Below are 19,921 nucleotides of genomic sequence, written 5' to 3' on the forward strand. Positions count from 1 at the left end.
TATAGCCTAGAGCACATAGTAAGCTTTCAATCAGTATGGTCTTGGAAGAATCCTGGGATAGGCATTGCTAGTCCTGACTCCACACAAATAACACTCCACTAACTGCAGCAAATATTTATTCAGGCAAAACTGTGCAACATGCTTTATGTCTCAATCCTTAAAACAAGCTTCTGAGATGTGTGTTTAAAGTCCTTCCACGGAAGCTTGCAATCAGAAGTCACCTAGCCCGCCAGAGACACACTGTTCCCTCCATCTGGAACACTCGCCCCTGGCCCTCCCTACCTGTCTTCTTCTCGTGAGGTTTACACACCAGCCAAAACACCCAGCTTAGAACTGACTCATCTGTGAAGCCCTCCTCAATGTCAGCTCCCCTCCATCTCCCCAACCAAGAACCCCGACCTGACCTGATGGAGGACTGGAGGAGTGCCTCTTGGCCATCCGAGTATGGAAGTGCCACATCTTGGCTGGCCACACAGAGGGGGGGAGTAGATGTTTGCAAGATGAATGAATTTGAAAAAAAAAAAAAAAAAAAAAAGATAGCAAAACACTGAATTAGCAGGCACCATTCCAGGGCTGGAACTAAATATTTACCTTGCCCACGGGGCAATCCTGAGAGATAAGCCAGGTTTCTAAGCTCTATTTACGCTGACTTTCCTTCTGTGACTGACACAATCAATCCGGGTTTGTTACAGTTTGAACAGCTGTTTCCACATGCAGGGCCTGGGCGTAGGAGATACTTGATCCTGGGCTTTCACTGTTCCCCGACATAATGCATCCTCCTCAGGGAATCTGTTTTCCAACCCGTGGCCCGAGATGCCTGGGCTCCTCCGTTCCGTGGGCCCGGAGCCGGCACGGTCTCCACAAGGCTGCGGGTCAAACGGGGGCTTCGCTCCCATGCGGATTGTGTGTTCACGTGCAGCCACGGGGTTAAGGGCTGTATCAGGAGCTGCTCCCGGTATGTAGGACGGTCTTGCCGGGGTCTACTGCCTGCGTGGTCTCCTGGGACACAGCTCTCCAGGGAAAGGCACTGGTGTGACGTGCTGGGTCCAAGTAGAGTCGAAAGGGAGGACGCACTTGGGAGTTCAGTGTGGGGTTCGTCAGTCAGCCTCTGGGATTCACACTGGGGTCTGCCAGAAAGAAAACCTCAGGCCCCAAAGGGAGCCACTTACGTCAAAAGACTAGTGTCAGCAAACCAAGACTGACTACCTAACCTAACTGCAGCTTCAGCGCCCCTGGGATTGTAACCTTTAACCAGTCCGCCAGGAATTTCCTGGTCAGCACTAGGAAATGTACCGATAGACCCTTTCCCTTCCCTTGGAAGAAGGGTGACCTTGTCTGAAACAATGCATTCTTAGCTAATAATTTCCTTTTCTTCTGTGCTCTGCCTTTGAAAACCTTTTCCTTCCCGCAGCTCAGTGGAGCTCTCCTCTACTTGCTAGACACGATGCGGCCGGATTCATGAGTCAATTAAGAAAGCCAGTTAGAACTTGAAAACTTACTCGGTTGAATTCTTGTTACTCAGCAGGTCATAAAAGTCATGGAAGTGGCCCACGAAGCTGGAAGGAGCAATCCCAGCTAAATGTGACGCTTGCTCGTGGGGGGCAGGCAGCTCTGATGTGGGGACACTGGTCTGAAGGCCCAGCGAACAGCTCCCACCTGGTGTCCACTCTGTGAGGGGACATTTGGGGGAGGCAGTGGTGGTATTGCACCAGAAGATCAGGGATTGGAGGTTCCGCCTGGGGAGACATCACGTGAGAGCCGAGAGGCTTAGCTTAAGACGTATTTGAGATCCCCTCGGAGGCTGCCTTCGATATGTACCCGGAGCGCGGGGGTAAGAGGAAGATGCCGTGACATCCGGGTCATCACAGGGACTGACCGTCCTTTTACAGAGCGTGAGGCTGCTGTGCGGGGCGGGCACAGTCTGTGTGGGCGGGAGACGCTGCTGTGTGCCATCTGCTGAGAGTTCAAGTTTGGGGAGTGGGCCTGTGATCCAGATGAGGAAGAGGGTTTCCACAAGGAACATCAGTGCAAACAGGGAAACAGAGGAAATGTTTCCTCCGAGCCTCTGCCAGGTGTCGATCACGTGCTGCCACCCCTGGAAAGGTAGTGCTTGGGCAGCGCAGCAGCCCCTGACCTCGACGTCGCTTTTCATATCAGTTTGCATTGACGGTGGTGATTTCCTCCGGGTCCACATCGGGCATGCTTCTCTCTCTCCCTTCCTTCCTCCCTTCTCCTTCCTTTGTTCTCTCTCCATTTCTCTCGTCCTCGCTCTTTCTTTCTGGACATGTATGGATTCCCCTCGCTATCCAAAAGTAGAGGCTTCCTGGGGTGCCTGGGTGGCTCAGTCAGTTAAACGTCTGACTCTTGGTTTCCACTCAGGTCGTGATCTCGAGGCTGGGAGATCGAGCCCCATTGTTGGGCTCCGTGCTCAGTGGGGCATCTGCTTGGGGTTCTCTCCCCCTCCGCCCAGCCCCACCTCTAAAACAAAAACCAAAGCAAAAGCCAAACTAAAGCGGAGTATTCCTCTGAAACCTTTCATAAATGGAAGCGGTATAAAGCGAAATCTTCTGAAAGTTCATGTTACACCACTGAGCTTTCACTAAAGACCCATATCCGTATGGTAGTGGCTTTTTTCATAAAAGTGAAAATCCTCTTTGGATGTCTTCTGGTTAGCGAAAACAGGTACTTATGTAGGTATTCTGTAAAAGGTTAGTGACGTAACTCCAACTTTCGAAAAGTGGGGGATACGTGTATCAGTTTTGGGTTGAGTTCTAGCATTTCTATTATCACTGAAGAGGACAGAAAATCAAACTTGGGCTCATTAACCCCGGTGGGGAGGCGGGGGTGGGTGTGTGGAGAGGAGGGCAATGGGCTGCGTCTCTGGGACTCAGCACAGCCAGGACTGAATGGAAGGCAGCTGAGGAGTCTGCCTGCTGTGTGACACAGCAGCTACATAGACATGTGGTATTTGGTTTAGAGCCCTGGTTTACAGGCCCAAACACCTGGGTAGAAATGGTTTGGCTCAATTGTTCTCCCTCTCTTCCCAGGAAAAGGTCAGGAAGGAAAAGGCCCCAGCTTATGGGAGGAGGCATTGTCCTCAGTGGATTAAGTAAGCATCATCAGGTAGCCCGGTCTGGCAGGGGGCCAGTGGGGAGCAGGAGAATCTCAGGGCTGCTCTGGCTGGTGGCTGCCTTTCCAAGATCAGCTCATGCAATCCTTGTCGTTCCTACCGTGCCTCTGGAACCATCACATCCCTGTCAAATCCCTGATAAGGTATTTTCCAACACTTCAAAGTCCAGTTTGGAGCTGCAGGCCTTGACCTGACCCAGAGTCCTTTCTCTCTCCCTCCCCAGTCCCACCTCCCCTCCTATGTCCTCCTTCCTCCCTCTGTCCAGCTCCTAAGGTCCCTGGGCCACCAGAAGTGGAGAGAACCAACCTAGAATATCATCTCAGATGAGTCACTTCATGGCTGTCTGCTCCCAGGAGTTTTTCATCTTCCAGAAACAAAGGGAGGAGGCTGTTTTTAGGACACCTACTTCCTCCCCTTATGTAACAATAATATTTCATATTTGCATAAGTGTTATCAGTTGTAAAAGGGTTTCATGTTCACTTTTTTTTTTTATTTATTTACTTAAGTAATCTCTACATCTAATGTGGGGCTTGAACTCATGAACCCAAGATCAAGAGTCAGGTGCTCTTCTGAGCTACCCAGGCTCCCTATCACTTTCTCTTTCAGTGCTTACCACAACACTGTAATGTCATCAGACCCTCATCTCTTGTCAAAGAAGCCCACGGGGGTTGTTCAGAGAGCTGGGTTGGTGAGCATGGGGAGACGTGAGGAGAGTGGTGTGCCTGAAAGGGCATGAAAGCTCCACAGCCTTTCCTGCATACCTTGCCCAATGCATCTAGCCGTTTCTGAGCTGTATATTTGCGTAGTCAGTTACAAAAAAAAAAAAAAAAAAGGCGGCCAAGGGGTCTCAGAGTTCTTCACTATCTTGCCAGAGGTTGCTAAGTGGTAGATCACAGACTCCAGCTGAGGCAGCAGTGAGGTGGTATAGAAGCAGCCAGATAAATCTGGGTTTGAATTCAGCTCAGAAACGTTCCATCTGTGTGACACTTTGGACGAGAGACTTAATTTTATTGAGTCTCAGTTTCCTCAACCATAAGAAGGGGTGATATTGCATCCCTCATGTGGTGGGCGTTTAATAATGAACAAGATGTGCACAGCATGGGATCTGGTCAATGGTGGATATCCACTGAATGTCTAAGTGCCCCTTGAATGCGTCTTCTGCTTCCAAGTGCAGGCCTATCCTTCGTGCCCTACAACAGGTGCTCAGAACACGCTTGATGGATGAGCAATAAACTCCTCTTCTCCACCCCTCCCAGAAGGTGAGGATGTTTATTCAGAGTTCCAAGCACAGGGAGCTCTGCAAACAAGGAGTGGCAGCAGCAACTTTCTCCAGCTGACACAGTGGAAGGTCACAGGCCCTGGGGCTGGCTTCCTGTAGCTGGCCAGCCCCAGGGGCTCCAAGCTGCCTGTTACCTGTGGTAGGGAAGGAGGCAGGCACTCACTCTCTCTAGTTGTTGGCTCTCTTTTCTTCCCTCCCCAGATGTCCTGAGGATAACAAAATAGCTTCAGAAAGGTCCATCCTGAGGCCAGTGATTTCCAGAAGACCAAATGAGAATTTCTCCTGTGTCTTGGGACAATCCTCTGGGACTTCCTTAGGCCCTGCAGGACAACTTCCTATATGCTTAGAGGTCAAAGGGTGCTTTAATGCACATCTGATCCCTCAAAGGTTGTTCAAGCAGCACCCCATCTCCCACCCTCACTTCAATCCGAGCAACTCCAACTCATCTGCTCGAGCCACCAGTCCTTCAGAGCAAATGGAGTTGGAAGGGTCCAGTCCCAATGTGGTTTCAAACTAAAAGCTGGAGACCACTGACTTAATGCAACCCCTTCATTATTCACGAAGGGGACTGAGGTGCAGAGGAGACAAGTGATCTGCTCAAGGTCATACAATTCTTCAAGGAGCATTAAAAACACTACGGACTAGATCTCTAGTCCATTGCTTTCTGTGGTGGCAGCTAAGATGACTGCCCTGAACTTGAGGCTACAGCAGCCTCTGACAACCATAGGCATCTCCTGATGCATTCCCGGAGGCTCTCTGCTGATCACCAATATGGAAGTTCCTGCCCCTCTATTCGACCTACAATCCCAGTGAACACTAGGGTTCAGCCATTAATAGCGGAGGATCCTGCTGTAGAGAACTAAAGAAGCCTGCCTCCGTGATTCATCCAAAGCTTTAGATGCCCCAACAGCTCACTCTCCTTTCTGGGCCTCCTTTCCTCCATTCTCTGGGCCACACTCTCTCCCACTTGCCTTCTTCCTTTCCAAAGCCCTTCCAAGTTTTTCTACCATCTCCTGCCCGACTCTTTTTTTCTTTTTCCTCCACTTACTTTGATTTTATTGGAGCACTTTAAGCCCAGCACCCTTCTGCATTCCTCTTGGGCTTATGGTAAGGTTCAAAGTCTATTATCAACAGAAATTTCAGCAAATGGGGATTGTGTGTATGAAAAAGAGAAAGTTAAATGACAGCAAACAAAAACTTGTTGACAATAAAATGGTCTAGATGTACTGTGCACTTATGGAAACCACAAGAAGGGGCATCTGGGTGGTTTAGTCATCATTAAGCATCTGCCTTCAGCTCAGGTCATGGTCTAGGTCAAGCCCCGCATCCAACTCCCTGTTCAGCGGGGAGCCTGCTTCTCCCTCTCCCTCTGCCTACCGCTCTACCTGCTTCTGCTCTAATAATAAATAAATTTAAAAACTTAGAAAAAAAACGTATAAAATATGTTGCAACCATACAAAAATACTTGGCAACGTGAAACACTTCTTAGAATGGGCCTGACCTTTGAAGACCTTCACAACATGGTTTCTGCCTGCTTGTTATCTTCCACCATATTCTTCATGCACTTTCAGCTCATTCCAAACAGGGCTATACAACTCTGCTCCTTTGCCTGCTTAGATTGCCAGACTCTTCTGCACGCTTCTGATAAAGTCCTGATCTTGCTTCATGGCACAGCTCACTTCCCTCTCCCATTTGGTTTTCCCTAAGTACTTTGTCAACAGCCTACTATCTAAGTGCCCTCAGCCAGCACCTCATCAAAGACAATTATATCTAGAGAGCTTTGGTTAATTACTACCACTGCTCCTTGCATGTGTGCATATGCATATCATCATTCCCTAATTAGACTGAATCATTACTCCTTTCCTGGAGCAGTGGTTTCCATAAATGACCAACCTGAAGACCAGTGTGAACTGGCTGTAAAATATTTGCCCTTAGGAACTGATTAAAATGCAGATTCTTGGACGCACGGAAGATCTCATAAATCTGAGTGCAGACATACAGAATACAGGTTTAACATGACAGTGATGGATGGGGACCCTGGAATCAACACTTGTAACAAGCTCCTAGTTGATTTTTTAAAAAAATTTTTAAAAGATTTACTTATTTATTTGACAAAGAGAGACCACAAGTAGGCAGAGAGGCAGGAGGGGGGCAGGGGGCAGCAGGCTCCCTGCTGAGCGGAGAGAGAGCCCGACTCAGGGGCTTGATCCCAGGACCCTGAGATCATGACCTGAGCTGAAGACAGCTCAGCCACCCAGGTACCCCAAGCTCCTGGTTGATTTTGATGATCCTGACAAATTGCCAGGTTGGGAACTGCTGCCCCAGAGAACCTGGCACAGAGCTCTGTACCTAGAATGTGCTTCCATGTCGTAAGCTACATGCCTCTGGACAGGTAATGAACTTGATCATAACATTACGTTTGTATTATACTTCTGTTCTGTTTCCCTAAATGAGGAAAGAATAGTTATTTGAGTACTTAATAAGTGTCAATTCTGTGCCTATTTAGATCCATAATCTACTCCTTATAGTAACCTTCTGAAGTAAAATGGTGTTCCCTAGGTATGAGAATCTGAGCATCTAAAGGACTTTTCAGTGCATAGAGATTGAACTAGCTGAGCTACAACTTGACTTTTGATTTAATGGGCTCTAAGTCCATAACCTCTCCATTTGCCAGAGGGCATAGACTGGTGGCTTGTATCTAGTTTGCAGATAGGCTTTATGTGAACACTACAATGTTTACAAATTTAAAAAAAAATTTTAACATTTCTAAATTGGGTATTTTGTATTAAAATCTGGGTTATTGATTTCTCTTTAGGGGTTAAAAAAAAAGATATGATATCACGGGGGCCCATCTTCCTGCAAGGCAACAATCAAATGTAACTTTCCAATGGATGTGTGCCCTAGAACCCACCATAGTCCCTAATACTCCCCATTCTCATCCATGGCTGAACCTGTTTCTCTTATACTTTGTTCTGAAACCAAGGCCTTACAGGCCTTGGAGTTTACAATTCTTGCACTCTTATTTACGGTCTTGCTTTTCATTGCTCAGGAAGTTTGGCAAACCTAAAGACATCCTCTTTTTATTTGTACTGTCTTGCATGAGTTTCTGATCATAGGGGTGGGTGTGTGCACTTCTGACTTTGTGATGTCAATACTAAGGAACCTGCTGGTACATCGTCATGGAAACTAGGATCCTCTGTTCCCTAAGCTACACGTTCTGGTTCTGGACTAGTAAAATCCTATATGCAACCCTTAAAATAGTTGGGACGAAATGTGGCAATTCGTCAATTTTCTTCAATTCAACTATGTCTACAATTACGAAAGGAGCCCACAGGAAGCAAAGCCACCAAGTGATAGGGAGATTGCATGTAGAAATGCTACCCTCAGCCAGAGAGGCTGGGAGGCCAAACACCTCCCAATTTATTAAGGGCCATGCAGAAGCTAGAAACAAAATGCTTACCCATCTCCACAGGCTGGTTCATTTCAAGGTTGTCCTGTAGGGTACCTGGGTGGCTCAGTGGGTTAAGCATCTGCCTTCAGCTCAAGTCATGATCCCAGGGTTCTGGGATCGAGTCCTGCAACAGGGGTCCCTGCTCAGGTCTGCTTCTCCCTCTCCCTCTCCCTCTGCTTCTCTGTCAAGTAAATAAGTAAAATATTTTTAAAAAGATTGTCATTTAAAGAGCCAGAGACACAGACTACACTTTAGGAGCTGTGATTGATTGACTGATTGATTGATTTTTTAAGAGACATTTGTTTGGGGGGGTGGTGAGCACAGAGGGAGAGTGAAAGGGAGAAGATGACTCCCTGCTGAGCAGAGAGCCTGAAGACATTGGGCTCAATCCCAGGACCCCGAGATCATGACCTGAGCCGAAGGCAGACTCTTAACTGAGCCACCCAGGAGCCCTATTTTCGATGACTTTCTGGATTCTTTTTTTCCCTTTCCTTAAACAAGCTACCTCTGCTGCTGATTCAACATGTTTCATTCTATTACATTTTTAATGTGTATTCCTGTTTTTGAGAATTTGATCAAAGAGCTATTAAATTCTTTTAGCATTAGAATAGCAAGAGTAAAAAATACCTCTTGCCAAAACATGATTGAATTTCACAGGGTAAGAGTCCACATTCATTGAGCATTTACCAAGGAACTCACAGACTTTTATATACTTCATTTACTTTAAGATAAGGCTGAGAGGTAGGCATTCTATTTTTAAAGATAAACAAAGAGGGACTAAGGGTGAAGGACCCAGGGCCAACTGCTTCCTTGGTGACCTCCCAAAGAGACAACCCAGCGATATCCCTGGTTTCACAGCGCCCCCTAGAAAGCCAGGATAATTTGAGGTATTATTCAATGGTAAGTCTACCTCTTCACCTTATCTCTTGAAGATTTTCAAGAAAACTACTGTTAAGATCTCCTTCATCAGGTCTCCCTTCACCACTAGATCTCATACACACCCTCTCCCCCCACACCAGTGCCTTTCAAACAATGTCCTAATTAGGGATGTGAGCACCTGGTCATAGCAGGGATCTTGTTCTACCTTCAATGGTTTCCATTCTTGGCTCTTTCAGAGATGGAGAATCCACTCTATTGTCAGGTAGGTATTATTCAAGTAGGAGAATTAAACAGGGTTACAGAGAGAAAGACTGAAAAATCTGACTTTTCCGGTGTTTACTTGTATAGAGGAAAAACAGCACAAAGATGCATCCACAGTATTTAATTTGTTTGGATAATAGTTACAGATAAACAGGTACACTCCATATACAATTACCAATACTTTTTTATACAGTTCATATTTCAGTACATCAACACTATTTTATTTACACTCTATTTATGTACATTAACATCTTTCTAAAGTCAGTGCATTGTCAACAAGTTTTATACAGTAATTTACAAGGTGAATGTAGTTAATAGTTAATAAATTTTCTGCTAGTCATGAATTAAAAAATTAATTACAACCAATATAACAAACACAGATCAAACAACATTAGTAGATTGTGCTACCTGCTTAAATAAAACATCTGTAAGGAAATTATTTTAAATCTTCCACTTTTTCATGGGACTTGTCCAGGTAGAAATGGACAGATTTTTATATACTGAAATCATGAACTATAAAGCCTGCATTTTGTCTGACTTCATCATATTTACCATTTAGGCCATTTCCTCTTACTTGTAATTACAGTCTTTTTCTGAATAGGGTTTCAACTTACATATCCATTTAAAACAACCTTTCCAAATGCTCTGAGAAGAACTGGATAATAACCGGCCTCAGATATCAGAACACAAATGCTCAATTACATTGGTACCTACTATCTGTGAGGAAGGGAAGTTAATGAAATCTGACTATTAATGAGAGTCACTTCCAGGTCCAGATGAATGAAAAAAGACTGGGGAAAAGGGTAAATATTTACTTCATATATATTTAAAAACAACACAGGGGAAAAAAATGATGCTTAAAATAAATAACATTTATACTTTTGTTCCAGTTTTGAATTATCAGAGAAAAAAAAATTAAGCGAGCAAAGAAACATAACTTTTGATGACCACTACGGTGAAATTATTAAAAGAAAGAAAAAAAAGACACACACACACACACAGAAGGACAATACAAACAAAATAAAAGCTTGCTTCCTAAACCCACCAATTAAATTAAAAATATACACTATCAGTGCCTGGGATGAGTTTTGTTTTTTTAAGTTTACTATGATGGGGCAAAATACCCCCTATTCAAGTTAATTTATAGCCCTTACAGCCATCAAATATGAACATGTTTTAAAAAGTTCATTTGCATGTATTCTTTTTTTAAAGTGCAAAACAAAGAAACAAAGAACAAACAGCCCCTAGTTGTAAAACACCATCTACCTTTGATGTCACTTTCCTTCTCAGAAGCTCTTGTGCAATGTGGGCATGAGAGATGGTGCAAATATTGGCACAACTACTCTACCGCGCTTCAGCATGGGTGGGGGTCCATTTCTGAGGATACTTTAAGTGTCCTCAAGGTAAGACACCTCTAAATGCAGGGCTACTTTAGCTGGGTTTCCCAGGATGCTTTTTCTCCCCTACAGGGTCTCTGACCACGGCCCTGGGTAGAAGGCACACAGCTCTTAAGAGAGTCTCCCTTCCGAACTGACCACTTCTATATGCCTTTGCCACGAATGACTGGTTGTGTCTCAAACACGAACAACAGAAACGAAAAGCAAGAAAGGCATAGAAAGAGGAGGGGAAATAGTTTAAAAAAATAAATAGAAAAACATTGTGTCCGTGCCAGAAGAATCCTTTGCACACCTTCTAATCTTGCTTTCTCCATCTTGTCAATATAATGGAATAAAACTTCAGGAAAAAGGAGGTAGCATATCATGTCGTCCCCAGACAACACTGCGATTTTTTGTTTGACTTTGACTCCAAGTAAATTCTTAGCATTTTGTTATGGTTATTGGTAAACTCTACACTCACTACATGTTTGTTTATATCTGGACAAGCACAATTTAGTTCTTATTTGGTCCCAGGTGGCTGGTGCCAAACCCTTTTGTTTACAGGCTAATGGTGGGCTCTGCCTGAAAAGTTCTCTACCAGAGAGCTTGTGTGAGACACTTCCAAACCAAAGTATTACTACTGTTATGTTAACTGCTATTTTAATTAGGATTTTTATTTTGTGCTTCAGGGTCACAGGATAAAATAACTACATTTAGCTTGCCTTTCAGCGACGCTTCTGCCAAATGTCAGCTCCAGGGCGCCGTCTCCCTCCCCACCAGCCTATCTAGCAGCCAGAGCAGCAGCTCTACTGTAACACACAGTACTTTTTGTAATCGGACTCAAAGTCTTCATCCATGCTGCTCGTGTCTGCCATCTTTTTGCCATCGATCTTTGGCAGAAATTGTGCATAGTCTATCCCCTGCTGCTCATAGAAAAGGATGTAGGCAGAGTCGGTGTCAATTTCATCAGGGTGAAGCTCCTGAAGGGGCAAGAAAAGCCTTTAATAAAAAAGCCGTCCCTATGCAGGCTCTTAATCCTAGCTAGGGAAGGGAGCACCAACCCTCTTTAATTACTAAGCCAGACTGCTTCCAATCAATTTGATATTGTGGCTGCCTGACACTGGCCCTCAAATAAGTCCTATTATTCTCAATGTTTGCTTTGGGGAAAATATTATGACCATTGACAAAAGAATAACAAAAACCCATCACATCCTAATAGCTCAAAAGATAAGAACTTTTTCTCATTAACCAATACCTTCTTTTTCCTCACCATTCATGTTTTCATTCTCTACTCTGCACATCACTTTTGCTCCTTTAATACTGAAGGCACCTATATACTGACTCTAACTAGATTTATTTCCTGTTTGGGACAAAGTCCATTATTTAAACAAATGTCCCCTAGATCTGTTGACATTTCTGCTTCTTTTATTCAAAGACTGGGGATATTTACCTTACAGCTGCTGTCATTATAACAGTACCACTTGCTGTTTGGGTTTTTGGCATAAGTGACATAATGGCCCCCGCCCAGAATTCCTGAATGGCACTGCAAGAGAGAAGAAAGCAGACATATGTTAGTAGTTAACAGCAGTCTGGCCAGGGCGTGGTACCAGAACCCAATCAGGAAAACACCAATCACTTAAGTGATTAAGAAAAATGTTTTGGAATCACCTACCATTTTCTAAAAACAAAACAGAAGAGTCAAAATTTAAAAGCTCCAAATCCTACCATATTATAGTTGTAACTATTTTTTGAAAGGCAAAAATTCCTTAAGTGTACATAACCGTGAATGTCTTGAACCCGTGACTCCAATTATGATTACGTGATTATCCCCTGCTAACTTTGTCTATCACCAAGTTCAATGCCTAGCCAATAAGCAGGCCCTGAAAAAAATGACTGATGAATGAAGATGAGTGAACCACAGAGAAATGCCAATCATTCTGCAAACCATGTAACACACCACTTACCGAAATTGCATACAGATTATAAATAGGCTTCACATGAACATCTTCTCTTTGGTCATCAGTGCTGTCTTCTTCACTGTGGTTTTCAAGCTGACCATTGCTGTAGCCATTGCCACATGCCTCATGCTCATAAAGAAATCCATTGGCCAGAGCTACTTCATGGTCCTGAGGGGTGACCAGCTCAGTCTGGCTGCCCCCCAGCAGGTGCCCTCGGCTCAAGGCATCAGCCAGCTCACAAACTTGTCCAGCCCCATTCTCTTTGCTGGCATCCAAGTTCTCCTTACTACTTGACAGTTTATTTTTGCTGCCGATCTGGGGTAACCGGAGCCTCCCTTTGCTCCTCCCTAAAGTCCTAGGGCTACTGTTAGGGCTGCTATTTTTGCTGGAGGGACAGCTAGTTCCGCTTTTTCTTGTTGAAGAAGGTGAACCTGTGAAAAGAAGAGAAGGAAAAGATTCATAAATCCAAATGTCACAAGTTTAACCAGCCACCAAATGCTAATTTTGAAGCCAACTTCACAAGTGTACACATAAAGGCAAATACAGGGGTGCTCTGACCAGCTACTTTTTATTCCTATTATGTAGTCAGTAAGTTACATTCTTGTCTTCCTCAGGCCAAGCTCCCACAGGCAGCAATGTCCTGAAAATGTAAAGTACCATGTAGGGACTTAAAAAGAGCAGAGAGATAAAAATGAAAGATGTACACGAGACTAATAAAACACTGTTTATCAACTATACTAGATTTAAAATAAAATAAATAAAATAAAATAAAGACAAACAGTAGAAAGATTAACAGGTCAGATTCAGGTCAAAACAGACAAGGAGACTAAGACATAGTACAAACCTCCTTTGTTACATTAGATTAAAGAACATGATCACCAATTATTAAGCACCTCCTATTGCTAGGCACAGTACTGGGAACTCTCTCTACTATCTCCACCTCTCACAACAATCTCATAAGTTAGTGGGTCTCAAACTTTTTGGTCACAGCCTCCCTCACCTCCTTATATACTCTCAAAAATTGCTGAAGACCTGTAGAACTTTTGTTTATGTGGGTTATATCTATCAGTATTAATCATATTAGAAACGAAAACTGAGGAATTAAAAAATATAATACATAAGCACATATTTCACTAATGTATCATCACATATCATGGTGGCTCTGACTCGACTACACATTTGGGGAACAAAAGCTGAAAAGGTGAATACTGACTCAGTAGTTTTTATGACAATCATTCTGCTCTTCCAGGCCCTCTGAAAGGGTCTCTCAGAGACCCTCTAGGGGTTCCCAGACTACACCGTGAGAACCTTTGCTGTAGGAACAAGGATGACAACTATCATTCATGATCACCAGAGATATTAGGCATATATGGTGCTTCGCTCCTGATGAAGCAAATCCTTAGACTCTGGGAACTTTTATGAATGAGAAAACAAATTTGGGGAGGCTGTATCTCTTGCTAAAAGTCACACAGGTGACTCAAACCTAGATAGGTCTGACTCCAGGTGGGTTCTTTCTACCTCATCAAGCTCCAAAGTGGAAGGCAGAGGGAAACATGAAGCCTACAGGGGTCCCAGGAAAGCCCCTCTGAGGGTGAGATCTGGGTGCTGTGAGTCCCCCAGGCTTCCTCACCCTTAGGGCTACTGACGATGTTTGCGCTGAGTGAAGATGGGCTCTTGCTCAGGAGGACATCCTCTTCGCCAGCTGAATTCAGAGCGTCCACTTTCTTCACATCTCCTCCTGGAACCCTGGGCTCGGAGAGGTCGTCCCCCTGGGGTGTGAGTGGTTTACGCTGACAGAGAGCCGGGTCTCTTGGTACCAAAAAAGCACTAGGGTCAAAACTTTCACGAGGAAATTTAACAATTTTCTGTGATTTTATCCATCGGCCGTTTACAAACTGAAATCGTTTAAGGTGAATAATCTGGAGAAGCAAAGGCAGAAAAAAATTACATTAAAGGGTTCAGAAGATACAAAATTACATTTAAAACCCCAAGTCTGGGGCACCCTGGCTCAGTGGGTTACAGCCTCTGCCTTCGGCTTGGGTCGTGATCTCAGGGTCCTGGGATCGAGCCCCACATCAGGCTCTCTGCTCTGCAGCGAGTCTGCTTCCTCCTCTCTCTCTCAGTTATCAGTGGGGCCACTGGCCTTTAGATACATAGCTAACATGATAATCTCCATATTTCATACCCTGTGCATATCCTAAATTCTCCCCAAATTTCTGCAACATCGTAAGGGCCCATATTTGCATGTCTTCCCTTGCTTCCTAGGCCTGTGACCCAAACTGACGTTTCCCTTTTTGAAGCATCAGAGAAGACCCCATCACAAATATACTTCTGTCATGAAGACAAAAGACTATACTGAATGTTTTGAAGAAAAATGAATGAAACTTACCCAATCTCCAGTAGGAGGCCTCTCATTTCTTACCATATCCTTTAGTTATTACCAGGGAGTTTCACTGTCCTAAAAAGCATAAGAATCTCCCTTTTCCTTTGTGGCTTTGCTTTTCTTTTTCAAGAGCAACAAATTCCTCTAATCTTACACAGTTTATTATACAACCTAGTGTGGGCACAATCTTTTGAGTGGCTACCTCTACCCTAAATGTTAGTTAATACTAACAATTTATTGTCTATATAAAGAGAAGCCCTTCCATATACTGGCATATGGATCTACAGAAGCCCAACAAACTCTCAATGTAACATATATTCTTTAAATATATGTCTTTAAAGACATCAAAAACATAGTTTTTATATAAATGCCTTTACTGCATATGTTCTATGTGATTATTATACAGGTATATATAATTATCAAAACTCCTCAAACTGGGGGTGCCTGGGTGGCTCAGTCATTAAGCATCTGCTTCAGCTCAGGTCATGATCCCAGGGTCCTAGGATTGAGCCCCACATTGCTTCTCCCTCTCCTACATCCCCTGCTTGTATTCCCTCTCTCAATGTGTCTCTGTCAAATAAATAAATAAAATTTTTAAAAAACCCACAAAACTCCCCAAACTAGACATTTAAAATCTATGCATTTAATTTCATGCTAATTACACCTCAGTTAAAAATGAACTTTCTCCCTTCCCACCTACCTCTCCCAAGCCTCCCCCCTGCCCTTTTCCTCTCTTCCCAGAGTTCCCAACACTGGAGCTAGCTAATTTATGTTATTAATTTCCTGTTCCCTCTTTTCCTCTGAAGTTGTTCTGGTCCAAGGAAAGAAAACCCACATTTGCAGACTCACAGAGTGGTAGGAAGAAGACATGAAGAAAAAAATACACACAAGGTCTGGTTAAAATATACCGGTGCCTTACAGTCACATTTGATATACTTCCATCCTTAAGGAAAAACACTTCCTTAAATGGATGTGAAGATCTGGCACTTCAAACTCTCCTGACAAGCAACAGAAGCATCTTCTCTATGAGGCAAAAGGCAGAAGTAATAAATAACACGTACAAGAAGACACAGGCCCCAGTGCACCTGTGTGCTTGTGCTGTGGCCAGGCGACCAAACACAGTGGGACCGGAGATCGGGCTCAGCTGCTCTTCTAGGGAAGGGCCTAAGCTTCTCTCTCTACACCTAGAAGTGCTTTCACCTTCTCCTGAAGTTCGAATTCACCAGGAGGCACAACCTGCGGCGTTTCTCACATACTACATGGAACTATAGTTAATGATCTGTTTGACTTCTCTCTCCTTCTAGTCTGTATGCTCCTTCATAGCAGGAACTGGCAGTAATAATATGTGCAGAACAATTAATCTGGGTGCAACACATAAACCTTGCATAGCCAAAGTGTTTTGAACACTGTCACAGGAAAGGTCTTTTTATTCTCTAAAGTCATAAAATTCCTATTTGTGCATGACTTCCTTCCTTTATGCCAGGCTCCTGTGCTCTCAGAGGTAGGGCTGTAACATACCAGGATGGGGGGAAGCCTCCAGAGATCCAGCTTCTTGGTTGCCAAGCAGTGGGTCTTACACTTGGAACAGTAGTACATCTCATTTTCCCCTAGCTCCTCCTCACTGGTGAAAGCACGGAGACAGCTGTCCAGGTTGATGGGCTCAGCTTGTGCTCGCCGACTCTGTTCCACACTTTCATGCTCATCGACAACCTGCAGATGGAGGGGACAAAAGGAATGGCAGAAGGGGTGGGAGGGAAGAAGGGAGTTTAAAATGGTCCCATGGTTAGGCATCATCTGTTAGGTGACTGATTCTCATTTTATTCTACATGAGGAGAAAGAAAACATGACTCAAATGAGTCTGAGCAAATGCAGTGTTTGTACATTTACTTCCAAAATCACATCAATAACGTCCTGGATCAAATTTCTATTTATATGACCTTAACAGCTTTTCTTGAATATTCTCTGAACTCTTCAAGATGACAAAAACAAAGAATTGCCTGTTTGTTTTACAATTTTTTAATTCTAATGATGTATTTTATCTAAAACAGTATCATTTCAACATGTGATCAATACAAGAATTATTGATGACATATTTTAGAGTCTTTTTTACTAAGTCTTTGGAATCTACAATCCTCAACTTAAATCAGGCACCTCTAAGTGTTCAACAGCCATATGCGACCAGTAGCTACTGCACCTCTATTTTACAATTTTGAAATCCTAAAACAGCTTACATGTGCGCTCACCCTCAAACCAGGGGTGTTTAAGTTAAGCCATTCATTTTCAACCAGAAAGACATTATTAGCAGACTGCAGGCTTTACAGAGGCTAGGAGAAATATCACTGGAACACAAATGTCAGATCTGGATTAGATCAGAAAGGGTACAGAGAAACTCGCCATAGAAGGGAACATATGAGAACATGAAACCCCACAGGATAGAACTCATTTGCATACTGGTGCCATGTCATATAGTTATCAGAATACCAAGTGTATCATCTGTCTCCTGCCTCCTGGGGCCTTTTTCTCTAAGACAGCAATAAAGAGATGGCAATAAAAGCAAGAGCAGTCTCAAAAAGTGCTGAACTTTGTTGAGAAGGCCCTTACTACCTGCCCAAACCTCTCTGGTCATATTAACCAGCACACTAGGTTCTGGAGTGAGAAAGACATACATGTAAGAGAGAGAGCAGAGGTGGACAGGTGTGCAAGTATGTGTGTTGGAGGTAGTGTGGGATCAGGAAGAAGGAGAGGAGGAGGTACCTAGAATGCAACAGAAAAGGAAGAATTTTGCCCTCTTCCATTCTTGGTAGCCACTTACAGCAACCCAGAACCACAGCGGGTGACACATAGCATCAGGACTACAAGTGCTACTGTGAGACTTCATACAGTGATCTTTTCATCCCAAGTCTGGACACCAAGTCCAACAATAGGTGTGTCTCTTTCTGTAAAGGGCACACACGTGTCCATTTACTGAACTTATTACTCACCCCATCCAGAGGTAAATTGTTCTCTTTGCCTGAGGCAACTTCCCTTCTGTTTTCCTTCCTGAATTTATGATGGGAATACTGAGCTCCCTAGCTTACAATCTGGCGTAGCTCAGGACATTCGGTTTACAAGAGGTTGCCATGTGTGACTTTTTCCCTACACGAGAGAATAGCTTAGTCACAGGCTGTCAAATGCTGGGGCTGACCATGCAGTTAATGGTTTCAGCATTGCATCACCAGCCATTTCTAAAGATCTATAAAAAGAGGAACTTAGAAAAAAGTTTTTTTCTTCCAGAATGAGAAATCTGGCTACTGACTTCTTTTCTGATACTAACTTTCATCATCTTTAGAGCTCGTCATTCGAGAAAAACTGACATGCTTCAAAAGAAAATATGTTGCATCATGGTTGCTAGAATCAGAGTAGAAAAACAGTAATATTCTTTTCTCTTAGCTGGTGAAACATTATCTCTACCAGGGATGCTTTATGGACAACCACAAATTGCAGAAGCTAGTAATGAATATTGATCTTTATTTGTTATATTTCTTATGGAACACACAGGCTACTGGAGACAGGGGGGACACCGGCTGATTAAAAAAAACCCCAATATCAATAAAATTTCCCTAAATGACAAAGATTCCCTTTTTACCTCTTGGGATCCATTCCCAGATCCTCTACCCCTATTAGAATAATTTAAATCACTCACTGGCACCCTCTTTCTTCTTCTGCTTGAAAGCTCATCCTTAACACAAAACATAAAGAATAAAGTCATGGCTTCCTCACATGATAAGACTATTAGAAAGAGGGAGACATAAGAAGCTATCTAGTTCAACTACCTACTGAGGAATGTGAAGTCTAAACAAGTGAAAAAGAAAAAGACTAAGAGCAATTACCTTTTTTCCTGTTTACCAAATAAAACATTTACAAAGAAATTTTGGAAAAGATGGAAAATATAAAAAGGCAGGGAACCTTTTATATTCTTTTATTTATTTATTTGTTTATTTATTTATTTATTTATTTTAAAGATTTTATTTATTTATTTGACAGACAGAGATCACAAGTAGTCAGAGAGGCAGAAGGTTTTGGGGGAGCAGGCTCCTTGCTGAGCAGAGAGCCTGATGTGGGGCTCAACCCCAGGACGAGATCATGACCTGAGCCAAAGGTGGAAGTTTAACCAACTGAGCCACCCAGGCGCCCCTTCTTTTACTTTTCTTAAAATGTAGGGTCCATGCTCAGTGTGAAGCTCAATGCAGGGCTTGAACCGAGATCATAATATGAGCCGAAACCAAGAGTGGGACGCTTAGCTAACTCAGCCACCCAGGTACCGTCCCCTTTTATACAGATATATTTTATAAAGATTTATTTATTTATTTAGAGAGACAGAGAGTGTGTGAGGGGGGAGGGGCAGAGGGAAAGGGAAAGAAAGAGTCTCGTCTCAAGGTACCCTGTCCCCTTTTATATTCCCTTTTTAAAAAAAATTATTTATTTATTTACTCGACAGAGAGAGATCACAAGTAGACAGAGAGGCAGGCAGAGGGAGGGGGGGAAGCAGACTCCCCACTTAGCAGAGAGCCCGACGGGGGGCTCGATCCCAGGACCCCGAGATCACGACCTGAGCCGAAGGCAGAGGCTTAACCCACTGAGCCACCCAGGCGCCCCCGCCTTTTATATTCTTAATACAAAGATAAACACTGTCAAAATACTGGCAGATTTTCTTCTGTCCTTTTCCTAAATAGTATTCCTTTACATCAAATAGATTTTTCAGTATATGCAATTTTATACCTTGCTTTAAAAAAAAAAACAAAACCATGACATTGTTAAGTATCTTCCCATATATGACAGTAAAAAAATCCCTGGTAATGGGACACCTGGGTAGCCTGCTAAGCACCCAATTCTTCGTTTCAGCTCAGGTCATGATCTCAGGGTCATGAGACTGAGCCCCATGCAGGGTTCTGAGGTTGGCGTGGAGTCTGCTTGAGACTCTCTCTCCCTCTCCTTCATATACTTGCTCTCTCTCAAATAAATACATCTTTTAAATACCACCCCCTCCAGAACTCCTGGTAATCACTGTTTTCAATGACTGTATAATATTTTATCCAGCTAGTACACTATGCTTTATTTAGCCATTCCTGTAATGTGGGACAAATACAAGTTGTTTAAAATTTTCCTACTATTCTAAAAAATATTAGATAAAGAATCTGTCAGCAAATTACAGAGTATTTCCCTAG

The 19,921-nt window shown here is 43.5% G+C and overlaps 1 protein-coding gene across 7 annotated transcripts in view; it reads right to left on the minus strand.

Moving 5' to 3' along the window:
* Window positions 1–9,106: 9,106 nt before the first annotated feature.
* Window positions 9,107–19,921, minus strand: part of USP32 (ubiquitin specific peptidase 32) — a 237,081-nt gene continuing 226,266 nt past the window's right edge. For all 7 annotated transcript variants that reach the window (XM_082707484.1, XM_082707485.1, XM_082707487.1 and 4 more), the window contains 5 exons: window positions 16,236–16,427; window positions 13,965–14,253; window positions 12,341–12,765; window positions 11,827–11,919; window positions 9,107–11,356 (listed from right to left, as the gene is read on the minus strand). In XM_082707484.1, the coding sequence (XP_082563610.1) occupies window positions 11,183–11,356; window positions 11,827–11,919; window positions 12,341–12,765; window positions 13,965–14,253; window positions 16,236–16,427 (1,173 nt within the window). In that variant the 3' untranslated portion in view covers window positions 9,107–11,182. The remainder of the gene's footprint in view (window positions 11,357–11,826; window positions 11,920–12,340; window positions 12,766–13,964; window positions 14,254–16,235; window positions 16,428–19,921) is intronic.

The sequence above is a fragment of the Mustela nivalis genome (genome assembly GCF_964662115.1).
Source record: "Mustela nivalis genome assembly, chromosome: 17".
Taxonomy (NCBI): Eukaryota; Metazoa; Chordata; class Mammalia; order Carnivora; family Mustelidae; genus Mustela; species Mustela nivalis.